Source organism: Thermobia domestica, chromosome 13, assembly GCF_964235325.1.
Source record: "Thermobia domestica chromosome 13, izTheDome1.hap1.1, whole genome shotgun sequence".
In the NCBI taxonomy this organism is placed as follows: Eukaryota; Metazoa; Arthropoda; class Insecta; order Zygentoma; family Lepismatidae; genus Thermobia; species Thermobia domestica.
In genome coordinates this window covers 34425748-34451854 of record NC_137466.1, presented here as the reverse complement: position 1 = coordinate 34451854, position 26107 = coordinate 34425748, and the positions used below count along the sequence as shown (strand labels likewise).

The window sequence follows — 26107 nt, the reverse complement described above, 5'->3', positions numbered from 1 at the left end:
TTTATGAGAAAGATTTTTTCCTTTTTAATATTTTTCAAAACTTTTTTGACATTTATTTGCGAATGTGACGTAATAACGTTGTTTCGTCATCGATTTAGTCATTTTTTAAACAGAGATTTGTTCAGTGATCTTTGCTAAAGCGGTTTAAACAATCGGCATTTTTACGTAGTGTCATGTCTGTTTGTGGATTGATAGTGAAAAGTGTGGTTTCACGTTACACCATTATCTATCACGAAAAAAATATTAGATTTCGTCGCAATCCATCTGTGAATTACTAAGTATTTTGCAGTTTTAATACTTTACAAGAGTGGATCGAACAGAGCGAATAGTCGTAAGTATATTCTCCTATTATTTTTGTTGTTTCATTTGTTTGTTTAGATTGGTTTGTTAGCTTTAAAAAAAGCATAACGTTGTATAATTAAATCTTGGCGTAACTCTTTCCGATCTAGCAGCATCGCCAGAAAATAACTTTTTCTGTGGGGGAGGGGCTTTTAATAGGGGTCTGCCTGCACTATGTGAGGATTGCCTTTCTGAGCTTATGTTTTTTTCTCCCAGCGGCGTCATTTAGGGGGCAGGAGAAGGCAATTACCCCGCAAGAGTTTGAGGAATACATAGACTTTAATCGATTGTCTACTAATATACTAGTACAAAACATGAACGTTTTATGCCAATGGTGCTCTTGCTCTCCTCAAGCGAAGTCTGAAATGACGCCTTTGTTTCCTCCACTTTTTTAAAAATGAGCTCTCTAATATGTAAGCAGTTAGCGTATGCGCCTTTGGCTGGAAACACTCGGGTTCGATTTCCGGCGGGAGCTCACTTTAAGCTGTAGGTTCACGTCTCATATAACCTTGCTGCTAAAAAGGGACGTTAATTTCAAAATCAAATCACTTCTTAAAACTCTACTTTTCTAGCCAGTGAAGGATATAAAAGTAAGAACATAAAAACTGAGCCGGATAATAATTAGCAAGTCCTATTAAGTGAACTTATTATTTATTTCTAAGTGAGTCGTTTTTCACAGGCCGGAAAAATCGGTGAAAGTAATGTTTATGAATATACCATAATCTTTGGGTTCTCAAATTTTCCTCCTTTCTTCAAAAGACTTTGCATGCATATATTAGTTTGTTAAAAAAACAATTTGTAAATAGTATTTGCAGTGTGTAGCCACGGGGAGCAAATGGGACTTTGCTCCTCTCCCTAAATGGAGAGCAAATGAAGAAGTTTATATGATAGAATATAAAAGATTTTTAAAAAGAAAAGGGTAACCACGTCAACATGTTAAATTAATTTCTAAAATGAAAAATCCACGTTCTATTCTTATTTATTTAAATTCATTACTGTATTTCTCTCCTTTTTAATTTTTAAAACTTCATTTATACCGAAATAAACGCAGTCAAACGAATGGGTTTTTATAAACAGCTTTTTTTCTCCTTTTCAATCATACGTTCCCTACGACTTGTTACTCTAACTTCACACAGTGTCGAAACCCCTTGTCTCTGATAGTTTGAAAAAATATATAATGCTGAAAATGTAATAATAATAATAATAACAATAATAATTAATAACGTTTCTGAATTTATTCTAAATTCTTGAACTAAATTGTTTACAAAGCGTATCTGAGCGGAGAGCGAGGTGTAAACGCAATTTTATACCAAAACAAAAATGATTTTGTTTCTGTTTATTTGTTTATGGTACTTTTTTCTTGCCCGGCAGCTTGAAATATACAACTAACTAGTAAAACACACAAATGCATCGAGATGTATTACTTTCAGGCACTTGATTAAATGGTTAGTCAACCATAGCTACGCATGTGATGTGGTAGATTGCATAACTTACATTTCATACAACCAATGCAACGGCAATTTGAAAACGAATCAAGACAGTTAGGCTCGGACTGAACATAGGACTCATAAGTACTGAGTGTTGTACACGGACTGTACTTTCTTAATTGTATAATCCACTACAGGGAAACACAAGTGGTGCTTGAGTAAAGAAAAAGTCATTAAAAAAAGTGAAATAAAGGAATAACGAAGACTTTTGAAACATCCATTGTAACTCTGTTCCAACATTACCGTTGTGTTTGCATTCACGGAAGGGATAGACTAGTGTAGTGGTGGGCAAACTTTCTAGAAGTGGGTCAAAGAAAGAAGAAAATATTTAGGCTGGTCAACAGAATTTATTAAAAACAACAAAGGTACGTACATTTTTAAAAAAATCCTGTAAGACTAAGCCCTATTAAGGATTGAATCGTCATAATTTAATTAAAACTAGAATGCACTGATTTTCAGAACTGAAAACCCGGAAATACATAGCGGGGTGCTACCACATCCCAGTAGATATTCGGAAAAGAAGTAAAACAATGATATGAAAACGGTGGTGATGCCCTTTTTAGTATTCTAAGTATACTTGCTGCTTGTTCTGTAGAATCGTGTTTAGTATCGTTCAGTGTGTGCGTGTGTTAACAAAAAAATTAAAGTATTGACGTATTGCGCGTTTGAGGGGCTATCACATCCCGCTATATGTTAATGTATCAGGTTTTTCGAGACTTTTTGCTTATTATTTTGGATATTTTTATGTTGAAATATGGCTGATTCGAGGCCCTCTACATCGGAGGCGGTAGACGATCAGCAGATACGAGTTTGGCTTGAACAGGAGGATGCAAGTCGCGATAGTAATTATGGAAATGTGAGTGACTTCGAAAATGTATAAGTTGTTGATTCTGATGTAAATGATGAAGTTGGTGTAAGTGAAATTAGTGATGTGGAAGAAAACTTTCTTCTACGGAATATTGGATCAGGTAGGTGTGAACAGTATGATACTCTACAAATACTCATCACCAAACAGAGGAATTTCCGTTACACGACAACACTATTTGAGAGAACTGGGAATGCATCTTGCTACGCCTTACATGAAATACACAGACTTTTGACGCCCCTTCCTTTGGGCCTATCTAAGATGTTCAAAGACATTCTTGGTATAAAAAAAAGACATAATAAGAGAATACGTGCTTACACCGAAGCAAGATAGATGCTACATATGCTCCAGAGCTAAACACAGAAAGACCAAATCATTCTGTGCGAAATGTAGTAACCCGGCTTGTGTTGAAATAAAGTAATTGTTTACAATCACTATGTGTAATGAGGATCGAAGAGATTTCCTAATTTTATTCATTAAACATTTTCTCTCACAGGTCATTTCATTCATTTATTACATTTATATATATTACTTTTATTTAAGAAAACTATAAAACATTGAAAAAACATGTCTGGGTGCCTAAGCATCCCACTATGTTTTAACGTGTATGGTTTTGCCTATGTGTTCCCGGGTTAAATGCCCATATGGACACAGGGTGAAAACCGCATTGTTTCAAAATTACGCAATGCGGAAAACAACTAACGAGGAAAGTGTAACTTTAAGGCTACCTAAACTCTGTTCGGCCTAAGCTCTAAACTGCGATAAACAAAGCCACGTGAAAAAACTAAATCTCGCTGATTTGCTGTTGTCCTACTGACGCTTGTACTCCTCCGCAAAATAGTTCATGTGATTGCATTATTACTTTTACTATGAAGCTTCATATAAAACTGCTATATTATTATAAATGACAAAAATATAATACGGATTATCTAATAATACTGCAATCGAGTGTGGCTAATGAAACAATAGAAATAAACACTAAGCATGCGCAGTAATTATGGCGCCAAATCAACTGTGAATGTGTGTTCTGCTTTTAAGTCTGCAAGATAGCTGACATGAATCCCGGTTCAACGAGTGTTGTGATGAAACACCAAGGTGAACCTTTACTCACTAAGCAACAATTTGTACCAGCGAGTTTTTCTTTTTTTATCTTTCGAGTTTTTTTCCTTCTTTTCTTTTGCTGCTGTAAGTATCTGGACAACACGAGACAGTATTGTCAAAATGCACGTGTATAATTTGCTCCTCCCCGTGGGGAGTGGGAGTGATACATCACTAGCCAATCGTATTTCTGACAAGCGGAAGGATACAAATATTTTGTTTATCGGAGTTTAGAGCTTACACTGAACAGGGAATAACTCGAAAACTATAAGACTATTAAACGCGGTGAAAGATGTTGTCAGAGTTAGCTAGTCTGCTCTTCAGTAAGTAGTTTTTGGAATCCTTTGCCCTGATGTTCGTTTTCACAGCATTTGGATTTCTGTATCTCTGCAATCATTTGTTTATATCTTGTTTCTGTAACGTTTTTCTCGCTTAGATTACCCTCATCAAATAATATTTAATGTTAGAATTCGTTTTGCAAGTGTTATCAACCACTTTTCTCTGATGTTAAACTGTGTTATGTGTGGTTGTAATTGCGGCTAGTAAAATAGATGATAATATGAAATTGACAAATGGTAATTCTCATGTACATGACATAACAGTTTAATAAATTGATAATTAGACATTTTCTATCAAAACGCATTTTTTCTCTCATCCGTACTTAAATCAGCGTTCCGATACCCCAGCCGCTCTATAAAATTCGTTTGGTCGGTACGAGCTAACTCTGGAACATGAATATTTAGATGGAGAGTGTCCTTGTTCCTTTGGGATTTCTTTCACCGTCATAAATATGTCGTGTAGTTTTCGATCTAGACAGCCTCAAAATTATACTTTCTTCGTTTTCGATATCGTGTAACTTTGAAACAACGCGGTTTTCACTCTATGCTCATATGGACTTTTTTTTTTTAATTGTTTAGGTGTGAGGATTTCACCAATGAATTTTGGCTAGATTATTGAACACCCTGTGTATATATACTGCAATATAATGTTGACTTTTGTATAATATATTGTTCAAGGAGAGAGGTTAAAACCCGGAATCACCCTGACATACGCCATTGCTGGGAGAGGAACTACCCTTGTTCTACTGGCTCCACCTAACAACATTAGACTAAATGGGTTGGTGCACAAGGCTCATAAAAGACAATAGTAAAGCTGTTGATTGTGAAGGGAGAAACTTTGAGATCAAGCTTCCTTTTACAGGCAAATAAAATCTCATGGGCAATATAAGCAATTTGCACGCTGAATTATGACCAGAGGTGCAATCCTTCGTAATGGTGAACATCCATTTTCTTCTCTTCAGCTATCTTCGTGATGCTTCAATGCAGAACGCAATGGCATGCATCTCATTTTGGGTGGAATACGCCCCCTGATTAGACATTGTGAATAAAACCTGCGTGTTGTAGTAGTAATCACATTTGAATGCTGGCCATCATGCAAACTTGCTTACTTCCTAGAAAAACCAGTCCCCGACTGCTGACCATACGAACAACCTGCGTTTCATGGCAAGTGGTGATGTGATGTATAATAAAACTTTCCTAAGAAATATTCTCCATATGGTAGAAATAATATGAAAAATTCTGCTAAATAAACACCTGTCTTCATAACTGCATAAATATGAATTATATGAAAGAAGTAAAGAATAATAATTTCGTTACTGAAGAGTAAAATTACTTTTTTCAAACGAGTAGTTCGCTAATTAAAATTCAGCAAAGTTAACTTGGGTTTAAAAAAGCGAAAGGAAATCGTCATTCATTTCCATTTGTTTCAGTGTTTTAATGTTGACCTTGAATTATAAAGAAATCACAAAACATTTCTTCTGATTTTATGTTTCATGTTTTAACATTTTAAAAAATAAAATAAGATAATATACATATCCCTCACGAATGTTATGTTACAACCGGTACTATTTATTTTTGTTTCTTTTTTTCTCAAAATATTATAACAACAGATCTACAAGGGCTCAATAAAAAGTAATGTTGCGGCAACATTGTTATAATTCGAACGTAGCTTTATGCACATTAGAATATCTGTTATATTCGTTCAATGCAGTCGCCTCCCATCCCTATCATCATCTGACGGTGTGGAAGACGTTGTACACGTCATGGTGCCAACCTTTGTCCCAAAGGGACCGCCATATGGCACAGATGGTGACTTCCCTTGTGTTGTTGTACTTCCTGTGGTATTTCTTTCATCTTGGCGCAAAGGTCGTTACGAAGTCCCTGAAAACATTGTTGTGCATCGCACCCACCCCACCACTCGAATCTTGATTCATAACACGTTATTAGTCTTTCCGAACCATATTGTTATTGTACTTCCACTTTTCCTCTCTTATGACGCTGCTGCTCTTGATTGAATAACATAGTGGTTACTGCGTGGCTTTCCACTCTTTATCATCTCGCATACCCTTATGAGTTACGGAACTCATATAGAGCTGAGACACACCCCTCTGACGTGAGAAAAGTGTTGCCACTACTTTTGGTCCAATCTATGTATAGCTTATAATCAGTTAAGCACCAAAAATGTCACCACAGACTAGGTTACTAGCAAGCTTTATAGCTGCGCCGCATGGAGTCTCAACATGGAGGAAATATCGATATCCATGTTGGTTTACATCAGAAATTATTAACACATTGAAAGAAAAGTATTATTATAGGAAACACATAAAAACCTCCGACTATAATTTAAATAAATTTAAGGAATTGCGTAGAAAATCAAAAACGTTGATTAAGAAGGCGTATGCTTTATATATAAATCAGTCAGAAATGGCATTGAAGGATAATCCTAAAAATTTTTGGAATTATATCAAAAATAAGAAGAATCAAAATTTAGAAGTAAATCATATGACTTTCAAAGGTAAAGTAATTACAACAGATGCGGACATAGCTTACAACTTTGCTCAATATTTCAAAAGTGTTTATTCTCCTCATCCTTCTGATTACGATATTATCCCCCATACCAATTCAATCATACCGTATTGTCTAACGGTGAATTCCATTTCTGAATGTGAACTTAAAGAGGCTATTAAAAAATTAAAATCTTCTAAATCAAGTGGGCCCGATCTATTGCCAACTTATTTATTAAAAGGATGTGGAGAACTTTTAATAAAACCATTAAATTACATTTATAACCTGATATTAACAACTTCAATATTTCCAGAAATCTGGAAGAGTAGTAAAATTCGTCCAATACTTAAGAAAGGAGATGCCAAGAGTATTGAAAATTATAGACCAATATCTCTAATTTCCACAGTAGCTAAGTTATTTGAGCATATTCTTTATAATAGAATATTTCATCATGTTAAACCTTACATATCTAATTTTCAACATGGATTTTATCCACGGAGATCGACCGTTACCAATTTATTTCTATTTATACAGTCTATTGCGGATTCCCTTAATAATGGTTTTTCTGTGGATGTAATTTATACAGATTTTGCGAAGGCCTTTGATAAGCTAGATCATGCTGTATTACTTGCAAAATTATCTAATTATGGCTTTTCAAAGAAACTACTATCATTAATTTCTTCCTACTTAAATGGTCGAAAACAATATGTTGTGTATAATAATCACAGTTCTCCATTGTTTGATGTTAATTCGGGTATACCACAAGGCTCTAATCTTGGACCTCTCTTCTTTCTACTATTTGTTAATGATTTACCATCTGTACTTGAACATTCACACTGTTTATTATATGCGGATGACATGAAATTGTACAAGGAAATAAGAGAACTTGACGATGTTCTAAAACTTCAGAGTGATTTGAATAACTGCTATTTATGGAGTGTTGAAAATAAGTTACATTTTAATATAAATAAATGTAATGTAATCACATTTTCTAAAAATAGAAACCCTGTACATTACAATTATACCCTAACAAACACTATTCTTAATAGAGTTCAGGAAGTAAATGATTTGGGTGTCATTGTAAATACTAAATTATGTTTTATCGCTCATATAGAAAAGGTTGTCAATGAAGCTTTCAAATCTCTAGGTTTTGTGATAAGAAGTACTAGAGATTTTAATAATCCATATGTCATTATTATGCTATTCAATTTTCTAGTACGAAGCAAACTTGAGTATGCAAGTATAGTTTGGACTCCGTATTATAAGCAGTACATTGCAAAAATTGAACGGATTCAGAATAAGTTTCTGAGATACTTATATTACAAAATCTATAGAATAAACTCTTATGAAAATAAAATATCGTATGCAACTCTTCTAAGTTTATTTGATGTTGGAACATTATCTGCTAGACGAAGGTATTTTCAACTTATATTTCTTTTTAAGTTAGTAAATGGAATTGTTGATAGTCCTGAGTGTTTGCATTTATTAAATTTTAATATTACACATAACTGTTTGAGGACAAGATTACCATTTATTTGTAAAAGATCCAAAACCATTGCACATTTGAATACACCTTTGATAAGTATGTGTAGATTATTTAACAGTTTAATACAAAATAACATTGAAATTGATTTTGCTATGCCATGTGTTGCCTACATAAGATCGCTTATAAAAATTTTACCACGTTTAGATTATCTATAGTATTGATATTTTTATATCTACTTATTATGTAAGCCAATTTAATTGTAATATGATTATAATGTAAGTCTTCAATATTTGAACAATTCTTCTATTGTTACTATTTTGAATTTGCTTAGTAACAATATTGTATATATTAAAAATTGTTTTGATAAGTTGGTTTATGGATTTTGTTACGCTCCTTCACTGGAAGATGGCTTTATAAATCTACTTTAGAAGTATCTCACTGATCCTGTGCTCATAAAAATTATTTTATCAGACTTCTAATGTATTTTCTATTGTTTTTGGTCGTATGTGATTTGATAGTTTGTGTACCTTCTCTTTCTGGTATCTTATTCACATCTTGCTCTCTCTCTATGCATTAAGCATTTTGCCATTATATGTTCTGATGTTTTCTTGTGAATATTTTTATTTATTTTTTTTTCTTCTTTTTATTTTTTCTTCTATTGTTCATTTGTAGATGTAATATTAATTTTGTAAGCCTGTTGTAACTGGGATAAAATCCTGTAATAGGCAGCAATAATAAATAAATAAATAAATACACTACCTACACACACAGATGTAGTAGGTCTGTGGGTCGTGGGTCAAGATTTCTGAGTGGGTCGGTGGATCAACAGGAAGTGATCCACTGTGACTCACCTCCCACTCTGACCCACCGACCCACTCTGCTTACTGCCTTGTTGACAGCATCTTCTGAACACTGATGAAGTTGTTAACGTTTTACTTCCAATGCCTCAATTTTTTTGTTTTTCAATTGTTTTTATTTATTTACCCGAGATGAGTATATTTAAGTTGAAAAAACTTCAAACACTTTTGAATATTGATATTTGTAATTGTAAAAATAGCAATAGGTCTTACTACTTTGTTTTTGAGAGACAATCAAACTTTACACTGTTTTATTTTTCTTTCTTTATGTTGGCTTACTTTACCTAGATTTGAGATTTTCAAATTTCATCCTATTTTCCACTGAAAAGTATCTGTAATTTAACAAGAAATAATTATATACGATAATTAAATTGAAATTCATCATAGTATGGCCCATGACAAACACTTTACCATTTTATATCGTAAAGATCGAATCCATCGGTATTCTAACAGAGCGGTGCTTGAGCGATTGATCGTAGAAATTCAAGCTCCGATTAATGATAATTTCACAGCCTTGTTTTATTACAAGGGTAAACTATTTAGTCAGTGGAGAGGAGTGCGTGGATCATGGGTCAGAGTTGATGATAGGTTGGGTGGGTCACAGTGAGTCATGGTGGATGGTGGGTCAGAATGGGTTATAGTGGGTCAGTTGATCAAGGGTTAGTTTTCATTGACCATACCATCTCTGCCCACATAGTGTCAGTACATAGCAAATAATGATTTAAGAAATTTCGTCATCTATGGTAGCATATTTGAGATGTCCATGCAAGGCCATGAGCACACTAAAAATGAGAGTATAACTGTATCTATTTCATATAGACGATTTTGAGGTGCTTGTAATACGTTTGCTAAGTCATTCTTGTAACCAAATGAAAGATTCAGCTAATTACTGACTAACCATATAGCTACCAATAAAAGATCCTCAATGGTAACGGTTCACCATGCGAATTGAAGTTTAGGATACACTAACAACACAGTGTATTTACTAAAAGAACACCATTGTACTGTTCCTGTTTCACCGCTTCGTCGTCCAATCATTTAGTTATTTAACACTGCTGCGGTGTTTGACCGGTTCTGTGTCAAACTGCTACACCTGTGTTAACCGCAATACGGTACCCTTGGTGTTGAAATAAGTTATAGCTGTGCCTGGACCACTAGCCTGTATTAAAATTGGGTTGTATAATTATAATTTTTTTGCTGTGTACAATGTGTTAAAAGTTGCAATTTTGTTTCCAAACAATGTGGCTGCTAAAGAAAGAAAGCACATAATTTAGATTTAAGATTTATGTAATTTAGATTTATGTAAATTTAATACTTTCATTGCCTTCTGTATCTTCGATCAATTAAATCTTTAAAGTTTCGTGTTTCGAAAAATTTAACAAAATCGTTATGTTGTTTTTCATTGTAATGTTTATAACTCTTAGGCTAAATATAATAATTGTAAGTTTCACTTGGAGCGTATTTCTGTGGAACTCGTAAGAAACAAATGATACTGACTGGCGGAAATACGATATACTTAATCCATCCATATTCGCATTCGTAGTGAAATTACAAAGCAAACAAACAATAAAAGTGTCATAAGGCGTTCAGTCCACATGTGGATTATCAATAAATCTAATGTTGTCTTCATTGCTATTGAGTTAGCCTTAGCCTATTGAGCTTGGTAGTTTCACCAGGAAGCAGAAGAGACTGACTTATTTTTCCCTTGAACAATATTATCCTAATATGATCTTTGAAAACGGAAGTGGGGAATGGCGGAAACTTCATAACGAAGAATTGCATAATTTATATCGTTTATCATTGTTAGGGTCATTAAGTCTAGGAGGCTCAGGTGGGCAGGTCATGTAGCCAGAATGGAAGAAAGTAGAAACACTTTCAAAGTTTTAAGTGGAAGTCCGATCGGAAAACGTGGGAAGACCCAGGCATAGGTGCGAGGACAATATATTACGATGGATCTCACAGAAATAGGCATACAAAGTAGAAATTGGATCCAGTTGGCTAAGAATAGAAGTTAATGGAGGGCTTTTGTGAACGCGGCATTGAACCTCTGCGTTCCATTGGCCATAGAGTTAGTTAGTGAATATGATCTTTGTATTTCGCTGTACATAAAAGTACCAGAGTTGAGTATTCAATATGACTCACACGCGCAGATTTTGAGAGGGCGAGGGTGTCTCAGCCCACCGAAAGTGTGCTTGGGCTTGCCAGGGTCTGAATATCTGACAACGAAACACAGATTCGTGAAAGCCCTCTACTTCAAAGTAATACAGAAATCGACGCCAAAGAGTTGACAAACTGTGATATTTTCAGTCTACTTATTACCATAGTACAGAATCAAATCTAAAATTTTGTGTTATGAACCCTTACCTTCAGTATGAAGATTGTTTTAATTTTTTAAAAGCAATTTTTGAACAATATTAACGCTGTTGAATACCTGCGCCATCTGTGGTTACTTTGCCCATTGATGTACAGTGGACTCTTCTTACTTCGAAGTCCAAGGTGACATGAAAAAACTTCGAATTATCCAAAATTCGAATTATCCAACAACATTCATTTTACATATATAACAACAAACAAACCAAAGTACTGTGCATCAATAACATATTTATATGGTGTAGACTTTACCTTTAAAGCAGTTTATTATTTGCGTGATCGAATACCGCAAACTAACAAACGACATTGACTCCACATAATTCAAACTACGTGTACAATGGAAAATGTGTTTACGTATAACACTACAACATACATTGAATAGCCCAAACAAACACTAGTAACAATTTGAATATTCTGTTCTCACTTTTAAGAAGTCGTAAACCTCATTTGCTTAAATTTGATTGTTTTTGTACGGTCAATAAATCTTGTATTTCATGTATTGCGTGGAATACGATATTAATAACATTTGGTTAACTTTATCAATAATTCATCTTAAATTTTCAACCAATTCTGAAACAAGATGAGATTGGCACACGTTCTCTATCTTTACTTCTTCCCCAACTCACCTTCATCTTTATCATTACATAGATTTTCTATTTATGTTTTATATTACTCTTCCCTATGGCTGCATCTGGATAACTGAAAACACGCTAAAACTGTATTTCTCTGTTTATATCTGGCCAACATTAAACATTTTCAACTGTATTTACTTCGAATTATCCAAAACATAGGTTCAAAAGTTCGATTTATCCACGATTTTTTTTACTATTGTTTTCAATACAGTTTTCAAGAGGAATGGACTCCTGTTTGAATTATCCAATATTTCGAATTATCCATGTTCGAATTAACAAGACTCCACTATACATAGATAATTATTATTTTGGTTTTCTTTGAAATGAACTGAAATTTTAATGGTTTAATTTTACTATATTTAAATGTCTCTTACTTTGTGGAAATTAAATTTAGTTATATTAGTTAATAATCAAAATTAATGTAAGCAGTACTAAATGTGTATATATAAGGTAAATTTTGACAAAGAAAGATGTATTTTAACAAGACTTGAAGAAGAGACCAATAAAATTTATATTAAAATTCCAGTTTATTCCAAAGAAAGCAGTAAAAAAAAATCCTAATTTAAATCAACGAAATAAAAAAAATAAAGATAGCATATTCATAACATTAAGAGAAAAAGTTTCAAAGCATATTGAATAGATTTCGTATGATATTATTTGTAACACATTTTTCTCCTTTCTGTGATGCTTCATGTCACGTTTACCTCTGGGATTAATTCTTTCAATAGGTCAAGCATTTGGTCTTACGTTTCTTGTAGTGTGGAAGTAGTGCAAGTAAAGTAAATGATAGTAAGTTTTTTTAAAAAAGTATTTTCCAATTAACAAGAAGTTACCTGGGTAGAATGTTTAGGAAACACTCCTTATAGGCTGAAATATTATCGTTCCTGACTTATACACGTGTCCCTGATGACCACTGAATTGTTGGAATTAGCCCAGTATGATAAGGCAAATACGGAGCTATTTTAAGATGTAGTGAATTTCGGTCTAGAAAGTCAAAAGGGCAATGGGAATCAATGTGTTAACCAAACATCGTACAGCTAAACGCCAGCGGTAGCCTTTTGTGTGATTTATCATCAGGAATCATAATAACAATGATATATTCACTGATTTTAGAGTCCCAAATAATTATATTAGGGGCGATTAAGGGCAATATCTTTAATATAAGTTTAACGTCCGACGATTTTGCCCGTTAGCCTAAGGGAACCGGATGATTAAGAAAACTGAATGATCATAAAATAATTAGTGGAATGAGAATGTTGGAGGAAACGGGAGTGCACCGAGAAAACCAATGGACACGGTGTTGTCCACCACAAATTTACTTCGTGGAGGATCGAACTAGGGACCCCATGCACCAGAGGTATCCATTAACAAAATGTAAAAAGAAATTATCATCAGGCACTAGTCTCAACCAGAAGAATTTAGGAGTTGAGGAAGGTCTCGGAATAAGCTCACTTTTCTGAGAGGTTCCGGTAGCCCATGTGACTATTGCGATTATGAATATAGAATGGCGAGTAAGGAGCATAGTTAAAAAAATGAATAAAAATTTAAAAACTTAAAATTAAGACAAATTATGGTGATCATGGAAAAAGAATCGAATTCGAGATTTCAACGGATTTCATGTTTCGTAGCTCTTACATATTGAAAACATGATCTTGCTATTGTCACAATGAAGAGCTTGGTCAGGAATGCTTCAGTGTCTGTCTCACTTTAATAGCTGCTATGAGTTTTGCTCACTCGAAAATTGCACATCAACTGTTATACTGACGCGTGTCATTTAGCTCTACGCCATGAGATCTATCATTAGGTATGCGTGTGGTCTTTGGACAAGTTCCCCCCCCCCCCTTTAAACGCTAATAATTTAAAATTTATAGTTAAGTGAAGTCTGTAATTATAGTTAAGTTGCAAATGTATCTATTGGTTCTGTTGTCTTAAAGATGACACACGTACTCATAACAGTGACACAAATACTCATAACAGGGACACATACTCATAACAGTGCCTTTCATTCTCATAACAGTGACACATAACAGTGGCATAATACTCATAACAGTGGCACTTTCAACAGTGACATACATACTCATAACAGTACCACACATACTCATAACAGTAACACACATACTCATAACAGTGACACATACTTATAACAGTGATACAAATACTCTTACACATGTCCGTAACAATGACATAAATATTCATAAGAATGATACATACTCATAAAAGTTACACATACTCATAACAATGACACAAATACTAATAACAGTGAAACAAATACTCATAACAGTGACACAAATACTACTTGTAAAAAGAGAACACCCAAATACTCATAACAGTGACATAAATATTCATAACAGTGACGCAAATACTTGTAACAGTGACATATACTTATAACAATGACACAAATATTCATAACGGTGATACAAATACTCATAACAGTGACACATGCTCGTAATAATGACACAAATATTCATAACAGTGATACATATTCATAACAGTGATACATATTCATAACAGTTACACATACTTATAACAGTGACACAAATACTCATAACAGTAACACATACTCAAAACAATGGCACAAATACTAACAGTGAAACAAGTACTAATAACAGTGTCACATATTCATAACAGTGACACAAATATTACTTGTGCAAAGAGAATACTCAAACTGCTACCAACAATATGTCCTTCCAACTTCCAGAGGCACTCTTCATCCTGTAACTGCATAAAAGAGAAGCACAACAATATCACAGTACACCCAAGTCTCAATCGCAATAGGATAACTACAATAAATTGAAGAACTCAATCAGTCATAACCTCCAGTCAAGAAATTGATGGAAAGCGGAGTCGAGTTATCTCAAAGAGCTAAGATATAGATTTCTATTTGACGCTAGTTACAACATCCATAACACCACACTTGAAAAACTTAGGAACTAAGGCCCTATATACAGCTTCCAATTTGTGCCCTGTGCTAATTGTTGGACAGGCTGCTGCTAGATTTAACTATTGAACCTTCTTGCTGTAAATAAATTTTTTACTAGCATGTTGCGCTAGCTCACTCGGCTACGAGGACCAACATTGCCGTAATAGAATTTCACCAAGGGGGAAAAGGGTTCAATCACCCAAATTCATATCTTTTCAGGATTTTTGCGTATATAACTTTAGATGGTAATATTTTTTTAAAATAATATGTTGTTGAAGAGGAGAGATTAAAACCTGGAACCATCTCTTCTGCGTACTACACTGTATCATACAAAAAAAAAAAAAAAAAAAAAGTAATTCCATGGGTAAAGAGCGACTATTGTTAAATCTCGTTGCGGGAGTGAACTTATATATACAGGGTGTTTCAAAACAACACCAACAACGTTTGAGAGGTGATTCCTGACATGAAGATAAGACAAAAAGTATAGACCAACCTTAGTGCACAAATGCTTCCTTTCGGAGTTATAGGCTGCCGAAAACATGAAAAAATGAACTATAAAGGTACATAGCTCCAGAACTATGGGACCTACCGTAGTCGGGTCAAGACTTCACATGGTAACTAATATGTGCTCTATCAAAGTTTCAGAATTCTGCGGTACTTCCGCAATAATTTTTATAGAGGTAGTTGGTGAGTACTTCAGATTATATCCCCGTAGCCAAACTCCCTCTTTAATAGTTGTTGTGTGAGCTAGGATACCGAAACAAGTATTTTTGGATAGCGCACATATTAGTTCCTATGTGAAGTCTTGACCCGACTACGGTAGATCACATAGTTTTCGAGCTATGAACCTTTAAAGTTCATTTTTTTTCATGTTTTCGGCAGCCTATAACTTCGAAAGGAAGCATTTGTGCACTGAGGTTGGTTTATACTTTTTGCCTTATCTTGATGTCAGGAATCACCTCCCAAATATTGTCGGTATTGTTTTGAAACACCGTGTATATGTTGCTTACTTGCGTTTTCATTGCTTTCAGCGATGCAAATTGTCAGGTTTTATTGTCAATGATTCCTCGTAGCTGCCGCTGGAAATTGCGATTTAAAGGCTAGGGGAAATGTTCTCAACTTCATACTGAACATGAAATCGCTTCAGCGGTTACATACTCCTAGACAGGCGGATAAACAGAGGAACTAAGATCCAAAATTCAGAATTTTAGTTCCTCATTTGAAAACATTTTCAAGTGACTTCCATGTTACTACCGTACCTGCTTAACTACTAATATATGATATAATGTTTTCAAAATGTTGCACCAGTGCAGTTCACAGTATAGAACATTTAATATGAAAGTTGTGTTTCTTGATCTGACGAGAAATCAAAGAGAATACGTAGGTATGTAGACAATCATAAATATCAGAAGACAGTTTGTAGGTCTGCATTCTTCGCTTCGACTGATTTGAAGGTGAACTACAATCATCCACATTTTTCTATAAGGAGCACCCACTCGTTTAGCCTGTACATAGCCTTTCCACTAAGGAAGAATTTTATTTTGTTCGTATGTTTCTCTTATTGTTCTATTTACGTCATTATTGACCTTTCGTTACAGTCATTTTCAGTTCGTTTTGGAAGACATTGGCATAGTTAGGAACTCAGGACGCTCAAATTCCCTAACCTAATAGATCAAGTAGAGTTTGTGGTTATTAAATCAAACCTAGATAGATGTACAGGGTGTATCAAATGTCCGGGGTCATAGGCCAATTACGTTATCAGTAAACATACGAAAAAATGGAAAAAGAGGGTTTCCGTACTAAAACGTTGGAATATTTTCAATCGCATCAACCGTTTGGGCTCCGTAACAGAAAGACACTCTATGCTAAATAAAAAGGGAACGTTACGAGTTAAGCAGGCTATTCTCTTGGACCATCACTATACCAACAATGCAACGCTGTTAGGAAATTAACTCAAGATGAAGTAGGTTTTCTTACATTAACATTGTGCACGTTCACCGAATTATTTTTGCGTGCACTTACGTTTCGTTCAAATAGCCTGCTGGTGCTGAACTGAAAACGTTGCTCTTACAACACAGAACGCCTTACTAGTGTGAAGCCCAACGGCTGGTGCGATTAAAAAAATTTCCATCATTTTAGTTTGAAAATCACTTACGACTATTCCCTCCCCCTTAATAATAATTAGCAACGATGATCATAGAGATGATTTCGCACTAACAGTGAACTCAATGATAAAACGTATGGGTGGGCCAAGCACATGTTCGTATTCCAAAACAGTTTATATTCTGGAGCAAAATTTGCTTCATTTTTTTTTTTTTTTTTTAATTCCAAGTTGTTCGAATTCGGGGCATTAATGTTGTGCAGAATTACGAGAACATTTTAATACTCACAGTCATACTAACACAGCAATTGAAACCTAATGAAGAACTTATTTTTATAGAAACTACTCACATTTAATGCTAGAATTGAGTTTCCCGACCTAAATTCGAAACTTTACTCTAGCGTACCAGAAATAATAATGCATTTTGATTACAGAACAAGAAAAGGTTTGATTCCCATGATGTCCTGTTCCCATGTTATATCGTACGTCCATATCGGTCGAGTATCAATCAGAATTTCTTTCAGAAAATTTTGTCCGAGAGGACAAAATCAAAATGAGAGGTGTTGCACTAGGACATATTTGCTAATGAACATATCCTGCACAAGATTAACATGTAATTGCAATATAGTGTATTTTATCTCCAGGAGAAGGTGATAGTCAGTTGGCTAACTCCGTGAGATTTTCTCCCAAGGAAGTAGACGTGGAAGTAACACCGGTTTCGATATCGAACAAATGAAGAACATTAAAAACTGCCATCTAAGGGACAAACAAAAACTTTTAAATCCAAGGACACATTGAAGATTTTTAATATGATTAGATGTTTAGAAATAAACTAAACGTTGATGTTGATTCTGTTGAGAAGGTTAGCTCTGTTTGTAAGTTATACTGATCGCAAGGAGTCATGAAGCTTTCCTGGATCTATGGATTTCACCACTCAATAGAACGCGAAGGTGTGTCCATGTCGTCAACCCCCTGTCATGAAATGTTGCCATTGTTATCTCTCTCGCTATACGAAAAACATCTCCTGAGGGTACAGTGTTGTCGGATTGCCGCTAAGTTTCGTTTTGTTGTTATTATTTTATATTTTTCTATTATTATTGTTATTGTTTAATTCAAATAATTATTCGTGTTCGTATTATAAGTGTAAAAGTACTATTTTTCCCGCTCGTTTTTCATGTCCTGTAAGTTTGGCAGCGTTGTTGGTGCGCATCTGCTGTTTCACTTTTTCTCAAGTGTACGTTCGGAAGACAGCTCCACGAATCGTACCGAATTCTTCCGATCCATCACACGTGAAGGAAACAGTTCCATGATTTGTGTTGAGCCCAAGCTTTACAAGTTGTCGCAGTCACTATAGTCGTGTAGAAAACAGACGGAAGTAGGGTAAAGCTGTTAAGAAAATTGTAATTATCTGGTTTTAATAGAAGTAAACGAATCGACTCACGGTGTACAGCATTCTTCATTATTCATGAAATGAATTCACCTGGCTCCCAAGTAATTTCTTTGTTGTTATGCATGTAGGCCTACAATAGAAAGAACTATTGCAATAACTGATAATTCTTTGTTGTTTTTTCATAGACATCCACTTCACCAGATCGACCTGCATCGACCGTCGACTCCGAGGCTGGCGACCAAGACCCGATGAAGTCGGATCATTTGTAAGTATTATGTCGTATCTGTCATTATCTTGTTTAGTTTCATTTCTTACAACAGCTTTCTTCTCTCCGTAGCTATGTCACAGGAAAGAGAGCATTAAAAACCGATAGTTGTCACTATAGAGCTGCCAAATATGCGTACTGACTACCTTTATAGCAGGAATGCAAATAAGCAACAAAATTTTACTAGCCCACATCCCACGAAAGAAATCGTTCACTTACCTTCGGTGTTTTATTAGTGATATTAAAAACTCGCCTACACCAGTAAACCACTCGCCCCGGGCGAGTGGTTATTTGCATCCCTGCTTTATAGATATGAAAATTAATTTATGCATCATAAGGACAGCAGACGGACTGCAGATAAAATTGAAAGGGGATCACTAAAAAGGATGTGTGTTAAAGGTAAATCGCTAACCACTTCCGTATTTTATGTTGTTATTATAGCGGTGTAACGTTAGATAGGGTCTGCGCTGGTCCCTAATTTGGATAAACTGGTAAGGGAGGGGTGTGGAGGAAGAAACAGAAGACTAATCTTAAAATGAATGTCTTCTACGCCCCTCTTAACATAAATGGTCAGATCAGATGCATCGAAATTTTGTTCTAATGCTTCCATCTATCTGCAATCAATAAATTAAAATGGATGGACTTTAGAAAGTTATACCTTATCTTTAGCCAGCAATGTGTAGGTATCAGGAGATTTTAAGGGATCTTTGGATTAGACACTGTCGATAGTATAGGATGGGAGCACGGTGCATCAATGCCGGTGGCACTAGCGAGTTGTTTCGGGTATTCAAATCATCTTGTCCCTCTGAGGAGCGTGGTCGAATTTCTAGCTGTCCTCGATATTTCTGCGTTGGTGTCCCTATCATGTTACACTATGTAGAATTTGTAAAAGATGATCGTGGTGACAAGTGTCCCAGTTGTGGCTAATTTTCTGTATATACTTTATAAAAAAATTATTTGAAAGAACATATATCTCTTTTGCACACCAAAGCCCACGAAATCGCGGGGAGCGGATGGTACGTTCATGAAGCTCGTAGGGGATTGGCATCTTTTCATAAAACGGTAGTTTTTTTGACATATTGCTAAGACTATTTTTGAGGGGGAATGGTGGCTCAAGGTAGAGCACTTACCTCTGGTGCGTGCGGTCCTTGGTTCGATCCCCGGCTAAGTAAGTTTGTGGTGGACAATACCGTGTCCGTGGGTTTTCTCGCGATACTTCCGTTTTTTCTTACTTTCCTATTCCAGTAGTTCTTCCATAGTCATTCATTTGCTGTAATCATCGCCTCCTTTAGCCTAAAGGCACAATCCCGGGACGTTAAGCTGAAAGGTTTCAAAAAAAAAAAGAAAGAAAGAAAGAAAGAAAGAAAGAAAGAAAGAAGGAAAGAAAGAAAAAGAAAGAAAAAGAAAGAAAGAAAAAGAAAGAAAAAGAAAGAAAGAAAGAAAGAAAGAAAGAAGAACTAGTTTTGGTGGAAGTATTTTAACTATGTACCAGCAAGCAAAGTTAGTACTGAGAAAAAATAGGGAACAGAAAAAAATCAAAGATTGTCTCCAAATTCAACATAAGGATGAATTATATTAAATTTTGTAAGTCCACTCCTAAAATGAGTCCTAATTTAAAGAGAAGTCCGGATTTCGGGAGGAAAGGAATCCGGACACTCAGAACCAGGCCCGTAGCAAGGGCGGGGCTGAAACGGGAAACGTCCTCCGTAAATATTTTTTGTCGCCCTCTAAATCAGAAGGTTGGAGTCAATGTTTAAATTGACTCAAAACTAGATATGAAATAAACTTATTTTCAATTTATTTGCAAATTAAAATCAGTTTAGCACATTTTAGTAATTCATTATAATGCTTCTTGCTAGATACACCAAATATCCTCCGTAACTTAAAAATATGTAATTTAATTGAATTACCCACCATCTTCCTTTTCTTTTCTTTAAATATGTGTACGTTAATAATGAACCTTCATAGTGTTGGATTTGTGTAGCGTACCGTAGTATTTATCAGTACAGTATGTAAAAGAAACCACAGTTCTGTTACAGACCAAAAATAATAAATAAATAAGTAAATAAATAGTTCTGTAGTGTTTTACCCTGTCTTTGACATTGCCCCCTTAGTATTCATTCCTGCCCTCTGTAAGTAATTAGGCTGGCTACAGGCCTGCCCAGGTCTCACCCCTTGCGTACGTACCTGATCCTGTGATTATGCCCTTTAAGCTAAAGGAGGTAGACGACCAATGAAAGTGAATGCTTGTGATGTAATGAGAATGTGGGAGGAAAGGGAGAACCCCGATAAAATCCACGGACAGATGCTATCCACCACAGTCTCCAATGCGCTGGAATCGAATCAGGGGTCCCTCACATCAGAGTTGGTGGTTTTACCTCTAAGCTGCTGTGCTTACCAGAGAATAAAAAAAAAATCCCCAAATACTAGTTGATGTATGACAACTTTACTTTGTGTATTGCAAACCTATCTAATGTTTGATGACTGTCTTTCTCTTGATAAATCTGCGTTTCCAAAAACTTTTCATACGTTCACTGCTCTCTGTTTCGAAAACATGAACATGTTCTTCGTAGGGGGTTCTGAATGTACCGATATTAATCAGATGTCGTAGCAAATTGAGGAAATTTTTATTACATAATTTTTCTACTGCAGCACCTCAATGTCTGCTAACGTTGTTACTAAGTGGGAAATTGAACATTTGTCCGATAGATGGTAGCTTTCTCTATCAGACCTTTAATTATTTGTTTTTCACTATTGTCATGTGCTTCTAGCAAGAGTTGTCGTCTGTTTTTAGCAACGACGTTATTGCTGTGAAACTCTTACGAAACAGTGAAAATTTATGGCTTCTGCTCAAAGCAAATACGAGCCATTTAGGAACATTTACGACTATTCCTTGTAGACTGCTTCAAGTAAGGTAAAGATTATTCTCATTTGTTCGAGTATGGTAATTTGGTACGGTGTGGGTGTGAAACGAATGCTTTCTTAAGTTAACAGATAGCTTTGGATAAGTAATAAAGCATGAACTTTCTATTTCTAAAGTGCTTCATAATGTGATAGTCACACGATTGTTAGTGTGTATCTAGCTGGTTACGTAATAGTCAGGAAATAGTACTCAGCTTACTTTCCTGTAGGCTAGTTGTGTCAGCTTGTGTTGGGAGTCCTTACAAAACAAAAATTCGTAACAAAACACCAATCTATTACTTTCTATAACGCTTGCTTTGAAAAACAAAATGTCCTTGAATTTCAGGTTAGATTTATGATATGTATATTTCTAAAGTGTAGCTATATACAATCATAGATGATACATAGTTCAATTATTTTGCTTTAACATCGGATTTCATAACGGGAAGCAAGGGTGCCGATTTCTCTGTAAATTTGGGGGGGCCCATTCAGATGCCGAAGGTATATATATGAGGATTTTAATACAAATTGCACTCAAATTATGCCAAATATTGCATATTCATAAATACAATAGGAGGGCCCACATGAGCTTTGGGGAGGGGGGACTGACTTCCCCCAGGATCGGCGCCCTTGGCGGGAAGCTGCATTTATATTTATTGACTGTGATATGGATGCAAAAAAGTATCTTACCATGGGAATGAAGGAGTCCACTGGATCAAAATGCCATAACTCTTTTAATAATTGTGTTTTGTCTGCACTAGGGGCACAATCATGGAACATCTATCTTGTCCAGATCCCATCCCATCTTAATAACTCGACAGATATTTGTACCCTTTCTTCATAACGGGGGCCGCGGTGGCTCAGTGGTAGAGCGTTCACCTCTGGTGTTTGGGATCCCGGGTTCAAACTAGTGCTGTTGAATTTTTGTGACATTTGCGGTTTTCGGTTTTTCAGAAAACCGGTTTTCTGAAAACCGAAAACCGCAAATGCGGTTTTCAAAACCGAAACCGCAAAAGCGGTTTTCAAAACCGAAACCGCACATGCGGTTTTCAAAACCGAAACCGCACATGCGGTTTTCAAAACCGAAACAGCAAATGCGGTTTTCAAAACCGAAACCGCACATGCGGTTTTCAAAACCGAAACCGCAAATGCGGTTTTCGAAACTGAAACCGCAAAAGCTCTTTTCGAAAGCGAAAGCCACCCGAAACCGTGTTTGCGGTTTTATAAGGGATTGCCCTTTTCAAAGCAGAAACAATGTTTGCTGTTTTTAATTACACCTTTTAACAATTGTGAAAGCATCTATCGATCGAGACAAATGAATTGATTTATATGTGTGTTTTAACTTTTTTTTTTTTTTTTTTTTTTTTTTTTTTTTTTTTTTTTTTTTTTTGCTCCAAGGCCATTATGGTAATATGTGCAGCACAGTGCGAAAGGGATAGTTCGATGGTTGTACAAGTCACAGTTAAATTAGGGTTGCCATATTTTAAAATCAGAAAAGTGAGGGTTCTAAACCGTAAGTATTGATGTGAACTTCCGTGTTACAAATACTGATTTGCGATCCTTAGTACTTTTTTTTAAGTTATTTCTTTGATGACACTTCCAATGTACTTTTCGGCTGCAGGGAAGCAAACTGCATCCCACCTGATTTTCATATATGTTGTAAATTAGACCACAAGGAACACGAATATGAAGGAATTTTGACATTTCGAATGTCGGAACTCGAGATATTCGAACATAAATTGACCATGGAAGCAAACTGGACTCTACCTGATTTTTATATATTTTGTAAATGAGACCACAAGAAACACGAATATGAAGGAATTTTGACATTTCAAATGTCGGAACTCGAGATATTCGAACATAAATTGACCATGGAAGCAAACTGGACTCTACCTGATTTTTATATATTTTGTAAATTAGACCACAAGAAACACGAATATGAAGGAATTTTGACATTTCAAATGTCGGAACTCGAGATATTCGAACATAAATTGACCATGGAAGCAAACTGGACTCTACCTGATTTTTATATATTTTGTAAAGTAGACCACAAGGTACACGTATATGAAGGAATTTTGACATTCCGAATTTCGGAACTCGAGATATTCGAACATAAAGTGAACACGGAAGCAAACTAGACCCCAATTGATTTTTATATATTTTGTAAATTAAACCACGAGGAACACGAATCTGAAGGAATTTTGACATTCCGAATTTCGGAACTCGAGATATTTGATCATAAACTGACCAGGAAGCAAAAATGACCCCATTTGATCTTTATATATTTTGTAAACTGGACCAAAATGAGCAATAATCTGAACGAATTTTGACATTCTGACTTCCCGAACTCGAGATACTAGAACTTATACAGTAGTTTTATGTAATATGTAAAAAAGTAACGAAGAAAGTTTTGTCGCTTTTTGACCTATGACTTACAGCATCGATATATCACCTAAGACGTACCTGGAAGATCAAAAACAGTACCCATCAGTATCAATGACCTTCTGCCAACGTTCGGGATGGGCATGGATTCCTTCGCGGTAGAACTTGGTTTGCCGTGAAGCGAAGAAGGTATCAAGTGCATTTAGCACCTCTACTACGGAGTTGAACTGGAGTCCTCTAAAGTGAGTGTCCAAGGAAAGGAACAGGTGATAACAGGAAGGTACAATGTCCGGACAGTATGGCGCATGTAATAGTGTTTCCCATCCAAAGCGTAGGATGGTGTCCCGGCTCATTCTAGCTATGTGGGGTATAGCGTTGTTCCGTAACGGGGGAACCCCATAGCGATTGAAAAGTGTTGGCTCCAGAGTTTTGAGTTTTTCTTGAACACGGCTCAACTGCTGACAGTAGACAGTTGCATTGATGTTCTGCTCTGACCACCCTGTAGCAGTTCCCGATGCACGATGTTGTGAGCAGTCCACCAAACACACAGGAGGACTTTCTGCTGCATTGCTGATTTCAGCTGTTTTGGAACCAGTTCATGGGATTTTAACCAATGATGACGCCGTGGAGCTTCGTACAGGACCCACTTCTCAACACATGTCAACATCCTGTCCAGAAATGGCTCCTTCCTCAGACGAGACAGCAAAGAATCACAGGTGTCTGCACGCGTAGCCTTCTGGCCCGGAGACAAATCAGTGCTTCTCAAATTGATAGAGGTGCTGGCGAATGGTTTCTCCACTAACATTGAATGTTAGCCCCAGTTCCTCACATGTCTGTCCACAGTTCGGCTCAACTGCTACCTGAAGATCCTCATTTTGTACATGTGTTGGTCTTCCGGCACGTGTGGTGCGTCTTTCGTGAGTGTTTCGTCACCGTTCTTAAACTTGTTAAACCACCCTTGCACTGTCTGCGTAATCACGACACCTTCACGAAAGGCCTGAGGTATCTTCCGCTCTGCTGCAGTGGTATTCGATCCAAGTTTGAACTCGTATAGCATACACGCCCTTATGACGCTCTGTGGAGGTTCCATATTCACTCAGTCCTTACACAAATTCACGTTGTAACTGAACTGCCACAACCAGGTAGAATATTGGATATACCCATACCAACAACTGACCTTCGCCTTATATCCATTCGCATTCAACTCACGGTATGAAGGTCAATTTAACACAGACCTCCACAAAAAGCGACAGAACTTTCTTGGTTACCTTTATATATCTCACAGGACATAATATGTTTCGTATAGAGAATATTGTGTTTTTTCATATAGATAGATAGCGTCTATATTAAACTTTAAGTTTTAATATCTCGAGTTCCGAAACTCGGAATGTCCAATTTCCTTCAGATTCGTGTTCCTTGTGGTCTAATTTACAAACTATATAAAGATCAGGGGAGGTCCAATTTGCTTCCCTGCATCCTACTTTTCAAACGAAACAGTTTTCCAGAGTGTACATTTTGCTTCGAACTGAGTTCTGCCCTGGCTAAGAAACGTAAATTCGCTTCTATAAGAGTCTTGAAAGTTACACTTGAAATTGTCGTTCGGCATTCTTGTAGCTTATGAAGGCATGATTAATTCAAGTATGTTTGTCACAACATCTACAAACGAATATTCATTCGTATAGAACTTCCAATACATTACATTAAAAACACATGAACTACACAAAGAAAACCATTGTGCATTAGAGCAGATCTCTTATTAGCAAATGATTCTGCACTAGTGCTCTCAGTCGGGTCGGGTCAGCTCGGGTCGGGTTACGGGTCGGGTCGGGTCAGGTCAACTCGGGTCGGGTTATCGGGTCGGGTCAGTCGGGTCAGCTCGGGTCGGGTTGTCGGGTCAGGCTAATCGGGTCGGGTTGTCGGGTCGGGTTATTCGGGTCGGGTCAATTGGGTCCACTCGGGTCGGGTTGTCGGGTCGGGTTATTCGGGTCGGGTTGTCGGGTCGGGTCAATCGGGTCAGCTCGGGTCGGGTTATCGGGTCGGGTCACTCGGGTCGGGTTATCGGGTCGGGTCAGTCGGGTTATCGGGTCGGGTTGTCGGGTCGGGTCAGTCGGGTCAGTTCACTTTGGTCAACTGAGTTTAGGTTGAGTTTAAACTCGGCTGGAGTCGAAAGC

At 36.2% G+C, this 26107-nt stretch overlaps 1 protein-coding gene across 1 annotated transcript in view; it reads left to right on the top strand.

Annotated features, from left to right (window-relative positions):
• The window catches only part of LOC145668089 (uncharacterized), a 428593-nt gene that overhangs the window by 211398 nt on the left and 191088 nt on the right, over window positions 1-26107 (top strand). The window contains exon 4 of the mRNA XM_081735605.1: window positions 18574-18653. Coding sequence (XP_081591731.1) covers window positions 18574-18653 — 80 coding nt within the window. The remainder of the gene's footprint in view (window positions 1-18573; window positions 18654-26107) is intronic.